Source organism: Ochotona princeps, unplaced genomic scaffold (assembly GCF_030435755.1).
Source record: "Ochotona princeps isolate mOchPri1 unplaced genomic scaffold, mOchPri1.hap1 HAP1_SCAFFOLD_2958, whole genome shotgun sequence".
NCBI classification, from domain to species: domain Eukaryota; kingdom Metazoa; phylum Chordata; class Mammalia; order Lagomorpha; family Ochotonidae; genus Ochotona; species Ochotona princeps.
Genome location: NW_026696964.1, coordinates 22763 through 39956, shown reverse-complemented (window position 1 = coordinate 39956; position 17194 = coordinate 22763). Strand labels below are relative to the sequence as shown.

At 62.2% G+C, this 17194-nt stretch overlaps 1 protein-coding gene across 1 annotated transcript; it reads left to right on the top strand.

Moving 5' to 3' along the window:
- The first annotated feature begins 1484 nt into the window (after positions 1 to 1484).
- Positions 1485 to 14184, top strand: P2RY8 (P2Y receptor family member 8). The gene is made up of 2 exons (XM_004580877.2): positions 1485 to 1746; positions 12969 to 14184. Exon 2 carries the CDS (start codon positions 13009 to 13011, stop codon positions 14101 to 14103), a length of 1095 nt encoding a protein of 364 aa, XP_004580934.2. The 5' UTR covers positions 1485 to 1746; positions 12969 to 13008; the 3' UTR covers positions 14104 to 14184.
- Positions 14185 to 17194: the final 3010 nt, after the last annotated feature.

The window sequence follows — 17194 nt, the reverse complement described above, 5'->3', positions numbered from 1 at the left end:
CCCAGGCTGGAAACGACACACCCAGATGGCGCGGTCAGATAAGGGCTGTGGTACAGTGACAGGGTGGGGCACTTCCTCCTCGTCCTGGGCTGGCAGGCAACACCAGAGGAGGGTGGTGGGTGCGGCCAGCTGGCATCCTCTCTCTAGCAGACAGGACCCTGGGGGCTGGGCAGGCCAGCACTCATGGCAAGCAGGAAGTGGGCCACACTAGACCACGGGACAACTGCGGGAAGACGCTGGGAGTTAGCGAGGGTGAAGAAGAGGGAAGGGCCCAGGGGAACTTGGGGGCTGTCCCTCTCACCCTGGGGGGCAGGGAGACTGATGCGCTGCCTGCTGACACCGCCGGCATGAGGGCCTTGCGCCAAAGCTTCCTTGACCACGCACCGCTGGTGTGAGGCCTGCAGCCTGCCGCAGCCCTCACCAAGTCCAGGGTCAGGGGCCTGTGGACAGTCCACAACCAGACGGACCCCCGGCCCAGGACGAACCCTTACTCAGGACTGACCCCTGTCCAGGACAGACCCCCTGCCCAGGACGGACCCCCTGCCCAGGACAGACCCTTACTCAGAACTGACCCCTGTCCAGGACAGACCCCCTGCCCAGGACGGACCCCCTGCCCAGGATGGACCCCCTGTACAGGACAGACCCTTACTCAGGACGGACCCCCTGCCCAGGCGGACCCCCTGCCCAGGATGGACCCTCTGTACAGGATGGACCCCCTGCCCAGGACAGACCCCCTGCCCAGGACAGACCCCCTGTGCAGGACGGACCCCCTGCCCAGGATGGAACCCCTGCCCAGGATGGACCACTACCCAGGACAGAACTCCTGCTCAGGATGGAACCCCTGCCCACTGTTGGATCTGCCGACCACCTGAGAAAGGAAATTCCAGCCAAGTACAAACAGGCCTTTATTATGCAAAGAGAAGTCTGTTCCTGGGCCTTTCCCGAGCGGTGGAGCAATGAACAGGAGAGGACCACAAGTAGGCAGGACAAGCCGGGTAGCGGAGACAAAGGTGTTATACTCCCTCTGGCATGGGCGCTGGCATCGGCCCTGCTTGGGTCCTGATAGGACAGGGAACGTTGGCCCTTGTCCATCATTGGCCCACACGTGGCCTTGGCTGCGCTCGGGGAGTGCCAGATCTCTGGCTGAGGTCACCGTGGTGTCCACCCACTTCCTGTAACCATGGGAACCATCACCCAGGACTGACCCCTGCCCAGGACAACAGGCTCAGTTACAGGCAAGCCCCTAACAGCCGGAGAGGAACAGGCCACGCTCCACACAGAACAGCACGTCACCCACAGCTCAGTGCAGGCCGGCGTGTTGCCCAACATACAGTTGCTGTAGTTGAGCCCTTGTCTTGTATCTGATAGATCAGTGCTGAGCATTCTCCATACCCCTGTCAGTCTGCCTCTTCCATGCTGGCCGCCAGGCATAAGATGTTGCCTTGTGTAAGCTGTACAGGAAACACGCATTCTTGCCATTTTTCTTACTTGTGTTTTTTTTTTTTTTTAGCTTAAAAAGGAAATTGCACAGTGCGTTTCCTCCTGCCTCGGCCCCGCCCCATCTCTGACCCCCGGAGGTGTTCCCGAAACACCTTCATTTGCAGATTGGCCTTCCCGCCTGCCGGCCGCTGCGCTGGGGCCATGCCCCTGCGGCCAGGCACTGGGCAGGCCCAGCAGCCGCTGGAAGCAGAGCCGTGGCAGGGGGCCAAGCGGGCATTCGGAGGCTCCCTGCATCCTGGGCTACAGGTGAGTGGCCCCCTGGGGCTGGTCTGTGGGAAAGGAGGGACAGAAGGGACAGGGACATGCTGACTGCCCCCAGGACACAGGTGACAGGCAACCTGGCCAGCGTGCAGGGCCGGGAGCTGCACCTCCAGCAGCACAGGTGGGCCAGGCCGCCCTGGCCTCTTGGCTCTTGGTGCCGGGCAGGGCGCCCCCAGAAGGGGCCCCTGGCCTGGGTGTGCGGCCTGCAGGAGACCCAGCTGCTCTGATCCACAAGCTGCACCGGTCGGCCTCCTCCCGCCGGCTGTGTCAGTCGCCGCGGACAAACCCCAAGGCATGGAGAGAATGGCTTGTCCAGCCGTGGTCACCTCTCTGGGAAGCAGGGCTGCCAGGCCAAGGGCCGGACGCAGGGACCGGATCTGTCTGAGTCAGGGAGGTGTTGCCTCGCTCCAGCGCCTGGCTTGGCAGTTAAGATTCTGTAGGTCTCCAGGCCCTGTATGGCCACCCCTTTGCCCAGCTCTGGGTCCTGACCCTGGTCCCAGTGCCAAGCTCACGAGCAGCACCCAGTGGAGTTGCCGCCTCCAGCTCCTGCTGGGCGCAGGCCCAGCCCCCGGGCAGGTTTGGGGAATGAGGCAGCAGACAGGAGCCCGCTCTCTGGCAAATAAGAGAGCGTGAATATGGTGTATGCGGTTGGGACTGCGTGCGTTCAGACACGACTAGGTGGGACAGTTGCTGCTGCCTGGACGCCTGCAGGGCTGTGACAGGTGCCATGAGCTGGGGGGAAGAGTCAAGGGCTCCTGCGGGAAGGACCCTGACTGCTGTCTGGTAGATAGGAGGCTAAAGAAACCTCTAGGGCTCAGGCTGTTGGTGGGTCTCTGGGCAGACAATGAGCACGTGAGGTGAGCGGAGCAGTGCGTGGACACCTGTGCAGAGGTGGACGAGGGAACGGACAGGAAGCATCGGGGGACGAGTGGATGGTGAGGAACGAGTGGGTAGTGGATGGATGGAGAGATAAAGAGAAGGGGAGAGATAGATCGCAGGTCCAGGGCTGTGGCGCAGCATGCTGATCCTGTACCTGCAAGTACCAGCATCCCACATGGGCGTCGGGCCATGTCCCAGCTGCTCCCCTTCCTGTCCAGCTCCCTGCTTGTGGCCCAAAGCCTAGGGACCCTGCACCCGCATGGGTCCTGGAAGGAGCTCCTGGCTCCTGGCTTTAGCTCAGCTCAGCTCCAGCCGTTGCAGCCACCTAGGGAGTGAACCAGCGCTGAAGATCTTTTCTTCTTCATAAAAATCTGCCTTGCAAATAAAGGTGTTTAGAAATGAACATGTGGATGGATAATGAATGACTGGATCAGTGACTTAGCAAGTGGGTGGACAGGTGCACGGTTGGGCGGTGGATGGGTGGACAGATGGGTGGGCTGTGGATGGATGGACAGGTGGAAGGGTGGACGGGTGGGCGGTGGACGGGTGGACAGATGGGTGGGCTGTGGATGGATGGACGGGTGGAAGGGTGGACAGATGGATGGGTGGATGGGTGGACGGGTGGACAGGTGGACGGGTGGACGGGTGGACAGATGGACGGGTGGATGAGTGGACAGATGGACGGGTGGATGGGTGACAGCTAGAGCAAGAGAGGACGCTGGCCTGCGTACCCCCTGCAGGAGCATGAGAAGCATTCAGCCACGGAAACACGTCTTCTTACACTTGTCCTACTCTCTGGCGTGCTGTTAAATCCAGACCCTCTTAAGCCAGAGGGACCCCAAGCCAACCAGACCCCTTTGTCCTCTCCACAAAGACCCTGTGGAAGACAGGATCCTGCTCTCGTGTGCTGGGAGTGGGCTGGAAGGGGTCTCTGTAGGAGACCCCAAAGCCGGGACCACCCTGCTAACCAGGGGAAGCAGTACTGCAGACCTTCTCCGCGAACCCCCACTTTGAGCTACCCCATGATGTCCCCTTCTGCAGCTCCAGAAAATGACAGGTCTGGGTGCCCGTCTCAGGTTCCAGAGTGTGGGGAACCTCAGGCCCGCAGGGGGATGCCTGGGGGCGCCGTAGCATGTTTGCAACATCTACCGAGAAATCTCCTATCTTCATGTCCACTTTACGGAGGAGCAGACTGAGGCTCAGTGGTAGAAGCAGCCACAGGCCCCTCACAGCCACGTGAGGTCAGACTCTGCCGGGCAAGGCTCGGAGTGGAGCGTGACCCACGTGGAAACATCACGAGGAAGCACTTTGTTATGTAAACTTGAGCTTTTACGAGAGGGAAGTGGCCGGCCAGGGAGTGACCTTAGACAAGCTACTGCTTACTTCCTCCTTTGGGGCCACACCCCCTGCAGGATGTGCCGGGCATCCTTGCTGGGCCCACAGAAAGTGTGCTACGCCCACTTCTGGAACCCCTCAGGGACCGCCAGCCGTTGGCGGCTTCACCCCCTCTCCGGCACCTGCTGCCATTTCTAAACAGGTATGCAAATCGGGCACCTGGCATCCCAGCACCCTCCTCCGGTGGGCGGGGCTGGGTGAGCAGCCCCTCCACTCCCCGTGGCAGGCCGCGCTGGCGGCTTTGTGGTCCTGTCTGCACGCTTGTGCATCCAAGTGGGTCACCAGGGACAGTGGTTGAGAGCGGGTCAGGGGAAGCAGAGACAGCTTCAGGGGCAGGGGACATTCAATGGTCAACGAGACGGGTGGCGAGGGACTGGCCGGGTGCAGCAGGAGTACCAGGGATGCTCACAGCACTGGCCTTAAAGACCCCACTTTGGGATCATGTGTGGCTGTCAAGGGTGGCAGGAATTGTCCTCCGCAACCCCAAACATGGAGCCAACTCAAGGAAGCCCACTCAGGACCCAGCCACACTGAGCACAGCCCCTCCCTGGACCCACTCAGGACCCATCCACACCCACACTGAGCACAGCCCCTCCCTGGACCCACTCAGGACCCATCCACATCCACACTGAACATGGCCCTCCCTGGACCCACTCAGCTCACTGTCCAGGGTGTCCCAACGGCTCAGACCTCAGTGTCCCTCCCGCCTGGTCTTGGCACTCAGCCATGGGGGCAGCACCACAGCCCAGGACAGAACTGCTCTGTCATGTCATCCATTCATCCGTCATGGGTCCATCACCCATCTGTCCCTCCACCCGTCCATTGTCCGCCCATCCGCCCATCTGTCCATCCGCCCATCCGTCCGTCCATCTCACTGGTTCTGTTATCTGGAAGCCCTCATTAGTGCAGCATGATGAGCTGTGCACGGAGGAGGAGTGACAAAGGTTGACCGATTAAGGAACTGTTGCAGGTAGAGGGATGGAGACACACAGGGACCTCTGGCCGTGGAGTGTGGCAGTTTGCAGGCTTTATTCGAGTTCTGTCCGTGTGCAGCTCCGCGTGAGGCTCCGTCAGCTTTGCAGTGAGCAGAGGGAACTGTGTGCACATGCTGAGCCTTGCTGGGCCAGGAAGTGAGCGTGTCAAGGGCTGGAGAGGGTGACGAGAAACGTGAGATCTGCAGTGGCCCAAGTCAGGAAAGCAGAAATGAGACAGGAAGGACCGCGCTGCACGCAGACGCGGCGCAGGCTGAGGAAGTGCCCTCGGCAGCTACCAGCTGGAAACGCCTGGCACCGCTGGAAGGGAGAGGTTAAAGACGCCCCAAGGCTCCCACAGCTGACCACACACACAGGGCTCCACTCTTCTTCCCTTTGCCCTGGCGGCCTCGGGGACGGCCGAGGCCAACGGTGCTCTTGGCATCGAGCCGTCAGTCCCAGCGACGGACCGCTCTGGCCGTCCTGGGCGCTACAAGCCCACACCATGGGTGCCACCATCCCACTGGCCGCTGCCTGGCAGGCCTCGTGGTGTCCAGTGGCTCGTGCTCCAGCTGCCTTGGCCCGGGTGGGAGCTGTGCCTCAGCCATCTGTGTGCTGCTGGGCTCCTGCACCGGGCTCTCCCCCTGTTCCTGACTGCAGTGCCTTGCGCTTTTTCCCCCACAAAGATTTATTTCTTTTCATTGGAAAGGCAGATTGACAGAGAGAAGGAGAGACAAAATTTTCATCCAATGGTTCACTCCTCAAGTGGTTGCAACAACCAAAGCTGAGCTGATCTGAAGCCAGGAGCCAGGAGATTCTTCCAGGTCTCCCACATGGGCGCAGGGTCCCAAGGCTTTGGGCCACAAGCAGGGAGCTGAACGGGAAGTGGAGCAGCCGGGACATGAACCTGTGCCAATATGGGATGCTGCAGCTGCAGCTGCAGACAGAGGATAAGCCAATTGAGCCATCACGCTGACCCCCCCCAGCTCCCTAATGTGCACCCCGTGGCACACTGGCTGGCAGCTTGAGGAACAGCCCCTGAAACTCTTGTGGGGGACCTGGACGAAGCTCCTGTCTCCTGACTTCAGCCTGGCCCAGCCCTAGCTGTTGTGGCCACTTGGGGGAGTGAACTAGTGGGTCCAAGATGTGTGTGTGTGTGTATGTGTGTGTGTGTGTGTGTAACACAGCCTTTCAAATAAGTGTTTTAAAAAGAAAAGAAAATCAGCTGGTATTGTAGTAGCCGCCTGCCGGGCAATGCGTGCCTGGGGAAGCCCTCCCCCTTCCGACGCATTCTTGGATTCTGAGAGGCAGACTGGCCGGCAGGTAAGCCGTCCCCTGGTTCACTCCCCTGAATGGCCACAACCGCCAGACCTGAGCCAGGCTGCAGCAAGGAGCCAGGAGCTCCACGGAGTCCCCCCGGGAGGGGGTGGGAGGCCCAGGGCACACCCCAGGGTGTCATCATCAGGGAGCTGAGTCAGAAGCAGGGTGACTGGAACTCAGGGCCGCCAGTGCCCCCGCTGCAGGAGGCCAAGCTCGCCCACGCCCCATTCCCGGCTCCTTGGTAAACGGCCATCACTGCTCCCAGGCACCAGCCAGGGACACTCGAGTGCAGGCATCCGACCCTCTGCGGGGTGTGGGCCGGGCTGATCCTTCCTGAGGCTTCATCCACTGGCCACTAGATCCCTTCAAAGCAAAAGCCCAGAATGAGGCCAAAATCAGCTTAAAAAGCAAAAGTCTGAGAAATGTGTCATGGCTCCTGTTCCGGAGCCCGTCCCCTCCACACAGAGCCCACTACAGGACTTGCCCCACCTGCAGCCTTGCAGGAGGAAGAGGGGGGCTCTGCCCCATCACTTGGCTTCAAACCTCCTGCAGTGGCCAGCTGGGAGAGGAGAGGGGGGTCTCAGGACTGCTGGGAGAGCGGGGCCTCATCTCCTGTGTCCATCCAGAGCTTGCCCCAGAGGGCCAGCCACCCTGGGTGCCGGAGACCCACTGCATGGGTCCCAGCTGGTCAGACACGCACGGTGTGTTCTCAAGTCCTGCTTACAGGGGTACTGGTCTCTCCCCAGCAGCTGAAGGAGAGTTGACGGGGAGACCGTGGCCAGTGATTGTCACCTGGCTGCCATGGATGCTGTGGTCACCAGGGATGATTGCCTGGCCATCGTGGTCACCAGGGACCATCATCTGGCCACTGTGGTCACCAGGGACCACCAGCTGGCCACTGCAGTCACCAGAGACCCATCACCTGGCTGCTGTGGTCACCAGGGACCATCATCTGGCCACTGTGGTCACCAGGGACCACCAGCTGGCTGCTGTGGTCTCCAGAGACCACCATCTGGCCACTGCAGTCACCAGGAACCATCACCTGGCTGCTGTGGTCACCAGGGACTTGGTTGAAGATCACTTGGGGAGACGTGTGGAGACAGGGGTTCCAGGCAGCAGCTTAGGCAGTGGGCAGCCCCTGGCCACGCCCTCTCCCTGTGTCCCAGCCCTGCTCCCCGCTGAGGGCTGCAGGCTCCACGCCCCTACATTAGTTCACCCCTTCCCTCGACACAGACCCTGACCTGCTGAGGTGGCCACTCACCCACTCGTCACTCACTCTATATGATTTGTTCTTCCTGCCGAGCCGGCATCAGGGGAGCCTGGCCGGGCGTCACAAGGGCAAGGGGGCGGGGAGACGGAACCTGGGGTGAGTAGGTGGCCAGGAGGTCAAAGGTGAGGTCAGTGGTGACACAGGAAGCAAAAGCAAACGCGCAGCCGGCGAGGGTTTGTCTGCGCTGCGGTTGCGCTGGTGCCACAGCCAGAAGCCCTTAGCACCAGGTCACCAACGCGGTCCTCTTGTTCTAGAAAATTCTCCCACCCCGTTCCCCCGGCTCCCCAGCCACAGCAGTCTGCCTTCAGAGCTCAGAGCCCTGCCATGCATGACTTCCTGACTGGCTCTCTCTGCGGGGCACCAGGACGTGGGTGACCCTGGGCAGCGTCCCAGCCTGGCCCGACGCCAGCTTTGTCTGGCTTCTCTGTGCTCCTGGAAGGCCAGCGGCTTCCTGCCTGCGTCCAGTCCGACGTCCCACGCGTCTCTGCGTCCTCGGGCCGTTGCAGGTGTGATGGGCAGGTGTGCTCTGTTGGGCCAGTGACTATGTGTCAGTAGCGCTCCGCGGTCTTGGGTGCTTGCACATTACAGCTCGGCTATGGGCCGACATAGCCCTGATGTGGAGACAGAAGCGAAAGTTTAAAAACTGCTACTGAGGGGAACTTGTGAGGAACCAGCCCAAGGGACGCGGAGGGTGCGACCAGAAGCTGTGGGCTCACTTGGCTACCTCTCGCTTTGTCTTGTTTGCTTTTTAAAGATTTATTTATTTACTTTTATTGGAAAAGCAGATTTTACAGAGAGACAGAGGAAGATCCGCCATGTGCTGGCTCACTCCCAAGTGGCCACAGGGCCGGGGCTGAGCCAGGAAGGCATCCTCTGTTCCTCCCTGGGCGAGGTGCTGGCCCCGCCATTCGCTCTTTCCTGGCTGCTACCAGCTTCCCGGGGTGAGCGAGCGCAGGTTCGTCCCCACATGTCCCTCTGGCAACCAGCTGCTTCTCACGCCTGCTTGAGCCACAGGCCGCCTCTGTGAGCTGGCCCTGGAGCCTGTGTGGCCATGCTGGTCCCTGAGAGCCGTTAGAACCGGCTCCTCATCCTTGTGCCGTGGCTACCCACCCTCCCCGTGCCCAGAATGGGCTGTCTCTCCCTTTCCGGGGCCGCCCCACTTGGCACCAGCACTGCCTGTGTTCATTAAGCTCCCGTTACAAAATAGATCACTGGGTTTGAGCTGAGATGTTCTGGGTCCTTCTGGAAGGCTCCTTGGTCTGGTTTTCCCTGGGCAGTGGGGCAAGAAGTCGGAAGGTGAGCCCAACCTGAAGAGGCTCTTGTGTTCACGATGAACTGCCAGAGGGCTATGGGTCAGTCACACGTGCCAAGCTCTCCCTGACAGAATGTTCTAGAACCGCTGGGGGTTGCACCCCAGCTCGCGTTTCACAGGCGTTCTTGCCTAAAGCAGTCACCTCCTGCAGGTGTTTGCTGGAGAAACGCAACGCCAGCAGAAGCACCAGTCCCCCGCCTCCTGCTGTGCTCAAGCTCACAGCCCTGCTCACGTGCCTGTCGCCATGTGGTCACCTTCGGGGACCGAAGTCAAAGGCAGAGAGCCCGCTGCAGGCTTGTGGGACCCAGGTGGCCGTCCCCTCGCATTGCAGACGGCAGCGACATGCAAATGGTGGAGGCTGGTGGAGGCTGCGCTGGGCCCCGGGCCAGGGAGCAAAGACAGCGCGTTTCCTGCCAGGTCCCAACCGGCCTGACCACCGCACCCAGCCCGCCGCCCCGCTTATCTGGGCTTGGCAGTCGGCCAGGCATGGCAACGGGGAACCTCAGGCCTGGGCAGCCGGGCAGGGGGCGGGGCTGAGAAAACAGCTGCTGGGGCTTGGAGAAAGCTGGGGGTGGTGTGCATGGGGCGACTGGTATTGGCTCAGCAGGATGGCTGGTGCCTCTCTGAAGCTTTGATCTCTGCCCTTGCCTTGACCCAAGGGTGCCCGCTATCCCCAGGGGTGTCCATTATCCCCCCGGGGTGCTTGCTGTCCCCCGGGGTGCTCGCTATCCTCAGGCATGCTCAGTTCCCCCAGGGTGCTCACTATTCCCCAGGGGTGCCCGCTAGCCCCAGGAGTGCTCAGTCCCCCCCCGGGGTGCTCGCTATTCCCCAGGGGTGCTCAGTTCCCCCCGGGGTGCCCGCTGTCCCCCAGGAGTGCTTGCTCCCCCCGTGGCCCCCCGGCACCCCTCAGGTGCAGTCGCAGGCTGTCCTTGCCAGGATCTGGTTCTACAGTCAGATCATGGTCAGCTTCCCAAGGCCAACATTGAGGGCTGCTCTGGGCCCTGTGGGATGTTGAGCTCCACCCACCAGATTCCAGGAGCCCCTCAACATCCAAGAATGACACCCCAAATGTGTCCAGGCAAATACCCTCAGAGGGTAGAGTCAGCCGCACTTGAAGCCACTGTACGGAGACCAGCGTACAACAGTGATGGATCGGATAAGGAGGGGGACGGTTGGCAGTGGAGAGACGACATTCAGTAGATGAAGGACAGCAGAGGACAGACAGGACATCGGTGTCCGATGGGTGAGACGGACAGGTGGGCAGGCAGCGACTGATGGACTGAGTAACTGATGATGGAAGGTTGACAAGCAGACAGTGGAAATATCGTTTATGAGGATGAATGGCTGATGGACACAGGCCTCCTTGGATTGACCCTGACCCGTGACCTATGGCAGAACTGGATGTCGCACCTGCAGGTGCACTCAGGGTCAGGAGCTGTCATTGTGCCACCTACTGGCATGCCCTAGCATAGCAGTGTTCTGTGTGGACAGTGCTGTGTGGACGGTGCTGTGTGGATGGTGCTGTGTGGATGGTGCTGTGTGGATGGTGCTAGGTGCTGTGTGGATGGTGCTAGGTGCTGTGTGGATGGTGCTGTGTGGATGGTGCTAGCTGCTGTGTGGGTGGTGCTGTGTGGATGGTGTTAGGTGCTGTGTGGATGGTGCTAGGTGCTGTGTGGATGGTGCTAGGTCCTGTGTGGGTGGTGCTGTGTGGACGGAGCTAGGTGCTGTGTGGGTGGTGCTGTGTGGACAGTGCTAGGTGCTGTGTGCTAGATTGTACCTGCCAAAAGGAAATGGACACAGCCCAGGCTCCGGGGCAATTGGCAGGCCAACAGAATGCTGGCCATGCTGCAGCCCAGTGCACACCCCAACTACAGGCCGCTTCCAGAGGACTGTCCTTAGCCAGACACGCCCAGAGATCAAAAGTTGGCCAGTGATGGGCAGAGACCAGTGAGGAGGAAGGAGAGGGTCTGTCCACTGGGAGAATGTTCTGGAGCCAGGTTGGAATGTTCTGGAACCAGGTTGGAATGTTCTGGAGCCAGGTTGGACTGCCTTGAGCCATGCAATAAGCGTCAGTACCTCCTAACTGCCGGACATGTCCGCGGCGAGCAGACACGTGCCCACCGGACGGTCGTTGGGAGGCAGGGTCAGTGTCCACGAACCACAGCATTTGCTGTGCCTCGAGCATGGGACACTTGGAGCTCAGCCCGAGCTCAGGGGTCCAGGACAATGGGAGTTTCTCGTGATAATCACAGCCTGACCGCTGCGTGGATAGGCCTGTCGCTACTAGGAGATAAGGCTGTCTCCGCACTCCCTCTCCCCTCCCTCCCCACCCCTCCTGCCCCTCTCTCCCTCCCCACCCCTCCTGCCCCTCTCTCCCTCCCCACCCCTCCTGCCCCTCTCCCTCCTCACCCCTCCTGCCTCTCTCCCTCCTCACCCCTCCTGCCCCTCTCCCTCCTCACCCCTCCTGCCTCTCTCCCTCCTCACCCCTCCTGCCCCTCTCCCTCCTAACCCCTCCTGCCCCTCTCCCTCCTCACCCCTCCTCTCTGTCTCCTGCCCCTCTCACCCCTCCTCTCTGTCTCCTGCCCCCTCCCCACCCCTCCTGCCCCCTCCCCCTCCCCACCCCTCCTGCCCCCTCTCCCTCCCCACCCCTCCTGCCCCTCTCCCTCCCCACCCCTCCTGCCCCTCTCCCTCCCCACCCCTCCTGCCCCTCTCTCCCTCCTCACCCCTCCTGCCCCTCTCCCTCCTCACCCCTCCTCTCTGTCTCCCATTCCGTGCTGTGCCCTGCTGCTCTTCCTTTCAAACAGAGGAAACACTTTTACAACCACTTTCAAAAACAAGCTGATTGTCATGTAAGACATGGTTGGGGTCATGGCCATTGAACACCGAGAAGTCCTGGAGGCTGTGCCGACCGTGGCTCATGTCTTAGGGTGTGTCAGACACTCAGTGGAGCTGATCAAAAACAGGAAAGGCTGATGGGGGCACTGCAGTCCCCACAGCTCGGGGACACCCCATCTCCCGGTCCAGGACTCTCACACCTGCCTGGGTTCTCCAGTGTGGCCTCATGAGGGCCTCGCCTGAAGGCACCGGAGCTGCCCACACACACAGCAGGGGCCCGTCCACTCCCCAGAGCTCACCCCTGCCGGGGGAGCAGCCACAGGCGGCACCCGTTGTGGGCGACTTCCACACTGCAGGTGGCAGTGACGTGTGGGCGGGCCGCCGCGTCGTCAGCTCATGCAGCCCCCGTGGCTGCACTGCACGGAGGATGGCATGCAAATGGCCCCAGTCCAGAGCCACCTGCAGAGTGACAGCCACGGCCCCAGCTCCGTGAGGCAGAAACGAAACCAGCACCTCCCCCTCACCCCCAAGGGGTCTGAACGCTGCGCTGGATGAGAACCAAGACCTAACGGCCTCTCCCTGTCCCAGCGGGGACACCGGCTCACCCTCTCTGGCCAGACCCGGGGGCACGCTGCAAAGCAGGTGGTCTGGAGGTGGCAGGAGGCAGCTGCAGCTTTGGGGGGCATGCGGGGACACATGTTGGGGGGAAAGGGGAGAGACAGCAGCTGGCCCACTCTGTCACCTCCCTTACCACTTGGCACTTTTTCCCTTCATTTTTTACAGATTAGCAGTATTCACTTTGCCAGAACACACCACTGACTTAGGGGTGGCGTGACAGGTGCTGGCTTCATGCCACACCCTCTGCCTGGGCCCTCGTCCCGGCCTCTCTTCTGACCCTGCTCCTGCGAGGTGGCAGATGCCACCCCACCCCACGCCCCGCCGTGGAGACCTGGGTGCAGCTTCCGGCCCGGCCCAGCCCTAACTGTAACAGGCATTCATGGACTGACCTAGTGGAGAGCGGTCAGCAAAGCCCAGCAAAAGAATGGGGCTTTGGGGGGAGCTTCTGCTGCGTGGCCAGGACCCCAACATCTGGCCTCTCTGGCTAGTCCCATTCCTGAGGGGACTCCGTGGGGGACGGTCCACGTGGGGCGCTGGTAGAGGGAGGAGAGGCGCCATGGGCTCACTGTCCTCCGGGACTTGATGGCATCTGCCCCTTGCTTTTCAGACACCCCGGTTCCACTGAGGATACCGGAGCAGCCGGCGCCATGATGGCCGTGGCAGCGGATGCGGGCTGGGCCGTGGCGGAGCTGGCAGTGGACGTGAACACGTCGGGCCCCGACAACGCCACGCTGCTCATGCTGCAGAACCCGGCCATTGCCGTGGTCCTGCCCGTGGTCTACTCCCTGGTGGCACTGGTCAGCATCCCCGGGAACCTCTTCTCTCTGTGGGTGCTGGTGCGTCACATCGGGCCCACGTCGCCCTCGGTCATCTTCATGATCAACCTGAGCGTCACAGACCTCATGCTGGCCGCCGTGCTGCCCTTCCAGATCCACTACCATTGCAGCGGCCAGCACTGGGCCTTCGGCGGCACGCTCTGCACAGCCGTCACCGTGGCCTTCTACGCCAACATGTACTCCAGCATCCTCACCATGACCTGCATCAGCGTCGACCGCTTCCTGGGCGTGCTGTACCCGCTGGCCTCGGCCCGCTGGCGCCGCCGCCGCTACGCCCTGGCTGCCTGCGCGGCCTGCTGGCTGCTGCTGCTGGCCGCCCTGGCCCCGCTGGCCCGCGCCGACCTCACCTACACCGTGGAGGCGCTGGGCATCGTCACCTGTTTCGACGTTCTGCCGTGGGGCACGCTGCCCAGCCCGGCCATGTGGGCCGCCTTCCTCTTCTCGCTCTTCGTCCTGCTCTTCCTGGTGCCCTTCGTGGTCACTGTGGCCTGCTACACAGCCACCATCCTGAGGCTCCTGCGGACCAGCGACCCACACGGCCAGGCCCGGCGCCGCCGTGCCGTGGGGCTGGCCGCCGTGGTGCTGCTGGCATTCGTCACCTGCTTCGCGCCCAACAATTTCGTGCTGCTGGCGCACATGGTGGGCCGCCTGTTCCTGGGCCGCAGCTACTACCACGTCTACAAGCTCACGCTCTGCCTCAGCTGCCTCAACAACTGCCTCGACCCCTTCGTCTACTACTTCGCCTCCCGCGAGTTCCAGCTGCGCCTGCGTCGCTATCTGGACTGCGGCCGCCGGCTGCCCGTGGAGGACCTGGACACCCGCAGGGACAGCCTCTTCTCCGCCAGGACGCTGTCCTCGCCCGAGGCCGGCCGCAGCCGCCCCGACAGACGGGAGAGCGAGTTCTGAGCCCAGGGCCGGCCGCAGCCGCCCCGACAGACGGGAGAGCGAGTTGTCACGTGTGATGCGGGGAGGAGGGCATGCCACAGGGTGCCACATGGACGACAGAACACTAGATGGCACAGCCTGGACATGTCCGGGCACTGGGGAGAGCTGGCGAACCCCCGGGGGCTCCCACCACACGCAGCCCCTTGGAACCCCACCAGATTCTCAGCCCGGCCTCTGCCTGCTGCTCTTGACCGTGATCCTTCCAGGCTATGGTGAGGCCGCCCAGGGTCTGAGGTCCTGAGGGCGCGCCTGGCCACACAGAGCCGGCCCTCAGGGACCCGCAGGCTGGAGAGGGCAGTGACGAATCAGAACTATGTACGGTTAATGAGGTAGGTCCCAAGTTCAAGTTCACAGCAATCTATGCCTTCCTGAAACCTTAGGGATTTGCTGTGGGATCTCGGGCAAGCTTGCTCCATGCTGGGCCCCAGGGGACCCCGTGCCCAGTAGGCAAGTCACCCTGTTCTCTGCATGGGGAGGACCTGATGTCCGGGTGGAGGTCATGGCTTCATGGCTCCCCACAAGGGGTAGTGAGGCTGTAGCCATGGACCCTACGAGGCCCCTGGACGAAGCTCACAGAGGGACCAGCCAGGGGGCAGCAGGCTTGCCGTGGCTTGTGGGGCCAGCATCTCCTGCTGGAACCCCGGCTGCTCCACTTCCGACTCCTGGCTAACGGGGCAGGTGACTGGCCTTGCATCTGTGTGGGAGGCCCGATGGAGCCCGAGGCTCCTTGCTTCAGGCCGCTCAGCTCTGGCTGTTTACCGGCAATCAGGGGAGTAAAGCAGCAGACAGAAGCTCGCGCTCTCTGCACTTCTAATAAATAAATGCACGCGGGGCCCGGCGGCGTGGCCTGGCGGCTAAAGTCCTTGCCTTGAACGCGCCGGGATCCCATATGGGCGCCGGTTCTAATCCTGGCAGCTCCACTTCCCATCCAGCTCCCTGCTTGTGGCCTGGGAAAGCAGTCGAGGACGGCCCAATGCATTGGGACCCTGCACCCGCGTGGGAGACCTGGAGGAAGTTCCTGGTTCCCGGCTTCGGATCGGCGCAGCATCGGCCCGTTGCGGCTCACTTGGGGAGTGAATCATCGGACGGAAGATCTTCCTCTCTGTCTCTCCTCCTCTGTGTATATCTGGCTGTAATAAAATGAATAAATCTTTGAAAAATAATAATAAATAAATAAATGCACGCTTTGGAAAACGAGTAGAGAAGTCTGCTGCGCCACCCAGCATGTCTGAGGGGATTCACGCTGGCTTCTCTCCGAGACGCCCTCCCCCTCGTTGCGGTTTGTCTCTGGTGGAGCCCGCGGCTCATCTGCTCGTATTCCTTGTCCCATGAAGCATCAGCGTCCTCTGTGGTGGCCCTGGAACAGAGCCAGCTGGGCTCCAGGTGAACCTGACCCGGGGGGAAGCGCCCACCCGGGGCCAGGGTGTGTCTCTGCCGCCACCTGCTGGGAGCTGCGGGACACCGAGGACCACGGTCCATGCTTCCTGCAGGGGTGATGTGCCCGCAGCTGCGTGCTGCTGGGGGCTCCTGGGTGGAGGCCCTGTGGTGGCGACCCCTGTGCAGTCCTTGGGTTCCCTGCCACCTCCAAGCCCTGCCCTTGCTGGCTTGGAGACCCCGACAGCAGTTGGCCAGGTTGGGGGAGGGTGTTTTCCGCAGCCAGGGCCGCCCCACCACTCAGCCAGGGTTCTGGTTGGGGTCCTCGGGGCCACAGCACCGCTGTCCCTTCTCCTGGACCCTGTCAAGGGAGCAGCTGCCCTAGGCCAACCTCCCCACTGCTGTCCAAGTGCTGGCAGCTCTCTTCAGCCCCATCTCCCGGCGAGGGCACCTGGAGGGCAGCTGGTGGGAGCCCCAGTGCTCGGGCACCCACGTGGCCGACGGGCAGCCCCAAGCTCCCAGCCTCTGCCTGGCCCAGCTCTGGCCGTTGTGGCCATCTGCAGAGGGAAGCAAGCAGCAGATGCAAGAGTTCTCTTGCCTGCCCACGCCCTTTCTATTATTGTTACTATTTTAATATTTAGTTGCAAAGCAGAGTTACAACAGAGAGAGGAAAGGTCCTGAATGGACATGCCAAACTGGAGGCGGCCAGGGGTCGGGGTCCAGGCTCCTGTGCCCCCAGCCTGGGCAGCTGGCTGAGGGGGCCTACGGCCAGGACTGCCTGACAGAGCCCCACCTGACCAGCTGAGGGGGCAGCCTGTGGCAGGACACGCTGGAGCCCCCACGAAGGGGGTGCAGACGGCAGGCCCTGTGGAGTCTACAGACGGGTCAGGGATGGCCAGGGCACTCCTGGTGGGAGCTGCTGCACGGCCCAGGGCTGAGCCCTCAGGAGTGGGAAGCAAAAGCCCAGACGTGAAGATGGGAGAAGTACTGGGTGGACACAGGGCCTGGGCCCTCGCACTGCACGTTCACATCCACCCAGTGACTACAGCTGGGCCAGTGGACACCAAGTCTGCAGGGGCTGACTGGTGCCCACCCTTGCCACTCCCACAGGGGGTCCTGGCATCTGGAAGGAGTGCCCGATCACCCACACAGGCGGCAGGATGGGGTGAGCAGAGCCCGACTCCAGGGGGCCCAGGAAGGCCCCAGAAATGGCACCCTGGGTGAGCCCGGGAGAAGTGAAGTCCAGGCCAGGGGACCCCAGCATCGGAAGCAGGCCGAGCTTAGAGCTGCAAAGCCGACCCTTCCCCAGAGACCACTCCTCCACCTTAGCCCATGAGTCGGCTGAGAGGGAAGAGGGGCACATGGTGTGGCAGTGGTGCGAGGAGCAGCCCTTCGCCAGCTGGCCGTCCTCGGGGCCACTGCCCCGGGTTTGCCCTCGGACATGGACGTCCGTCTCAGGCCGGCTTCTCGAGCTCGTCCTCTCCTCCATCCTGGCAGCTCTGAGTCCCCCTCCCACCCGGCTGGCCGAGCCGGGCCTGGACCCCCCTCTCCCCGTCACCCCAAGAGCCTCCCAAGCTGAGACAGAGAAACCACAGCCAGACAAAGACTGGAATTGCATTTATTGGGGGCGGAGGCCCGGGGCCCCTGCCCGTGGTCAGGTTAGCGCTCTGCCCTCGGA

What these genes read in the sequence shown, in the direction of transcription:
- P2RY8 (XM_004580877.2), top strand. Translation starts at nt 13,009, where the DNA reads ATGATGGCCGTGGCAGCGGATGCGGGCTGGGCCGTGGCGGAGCTGGCA.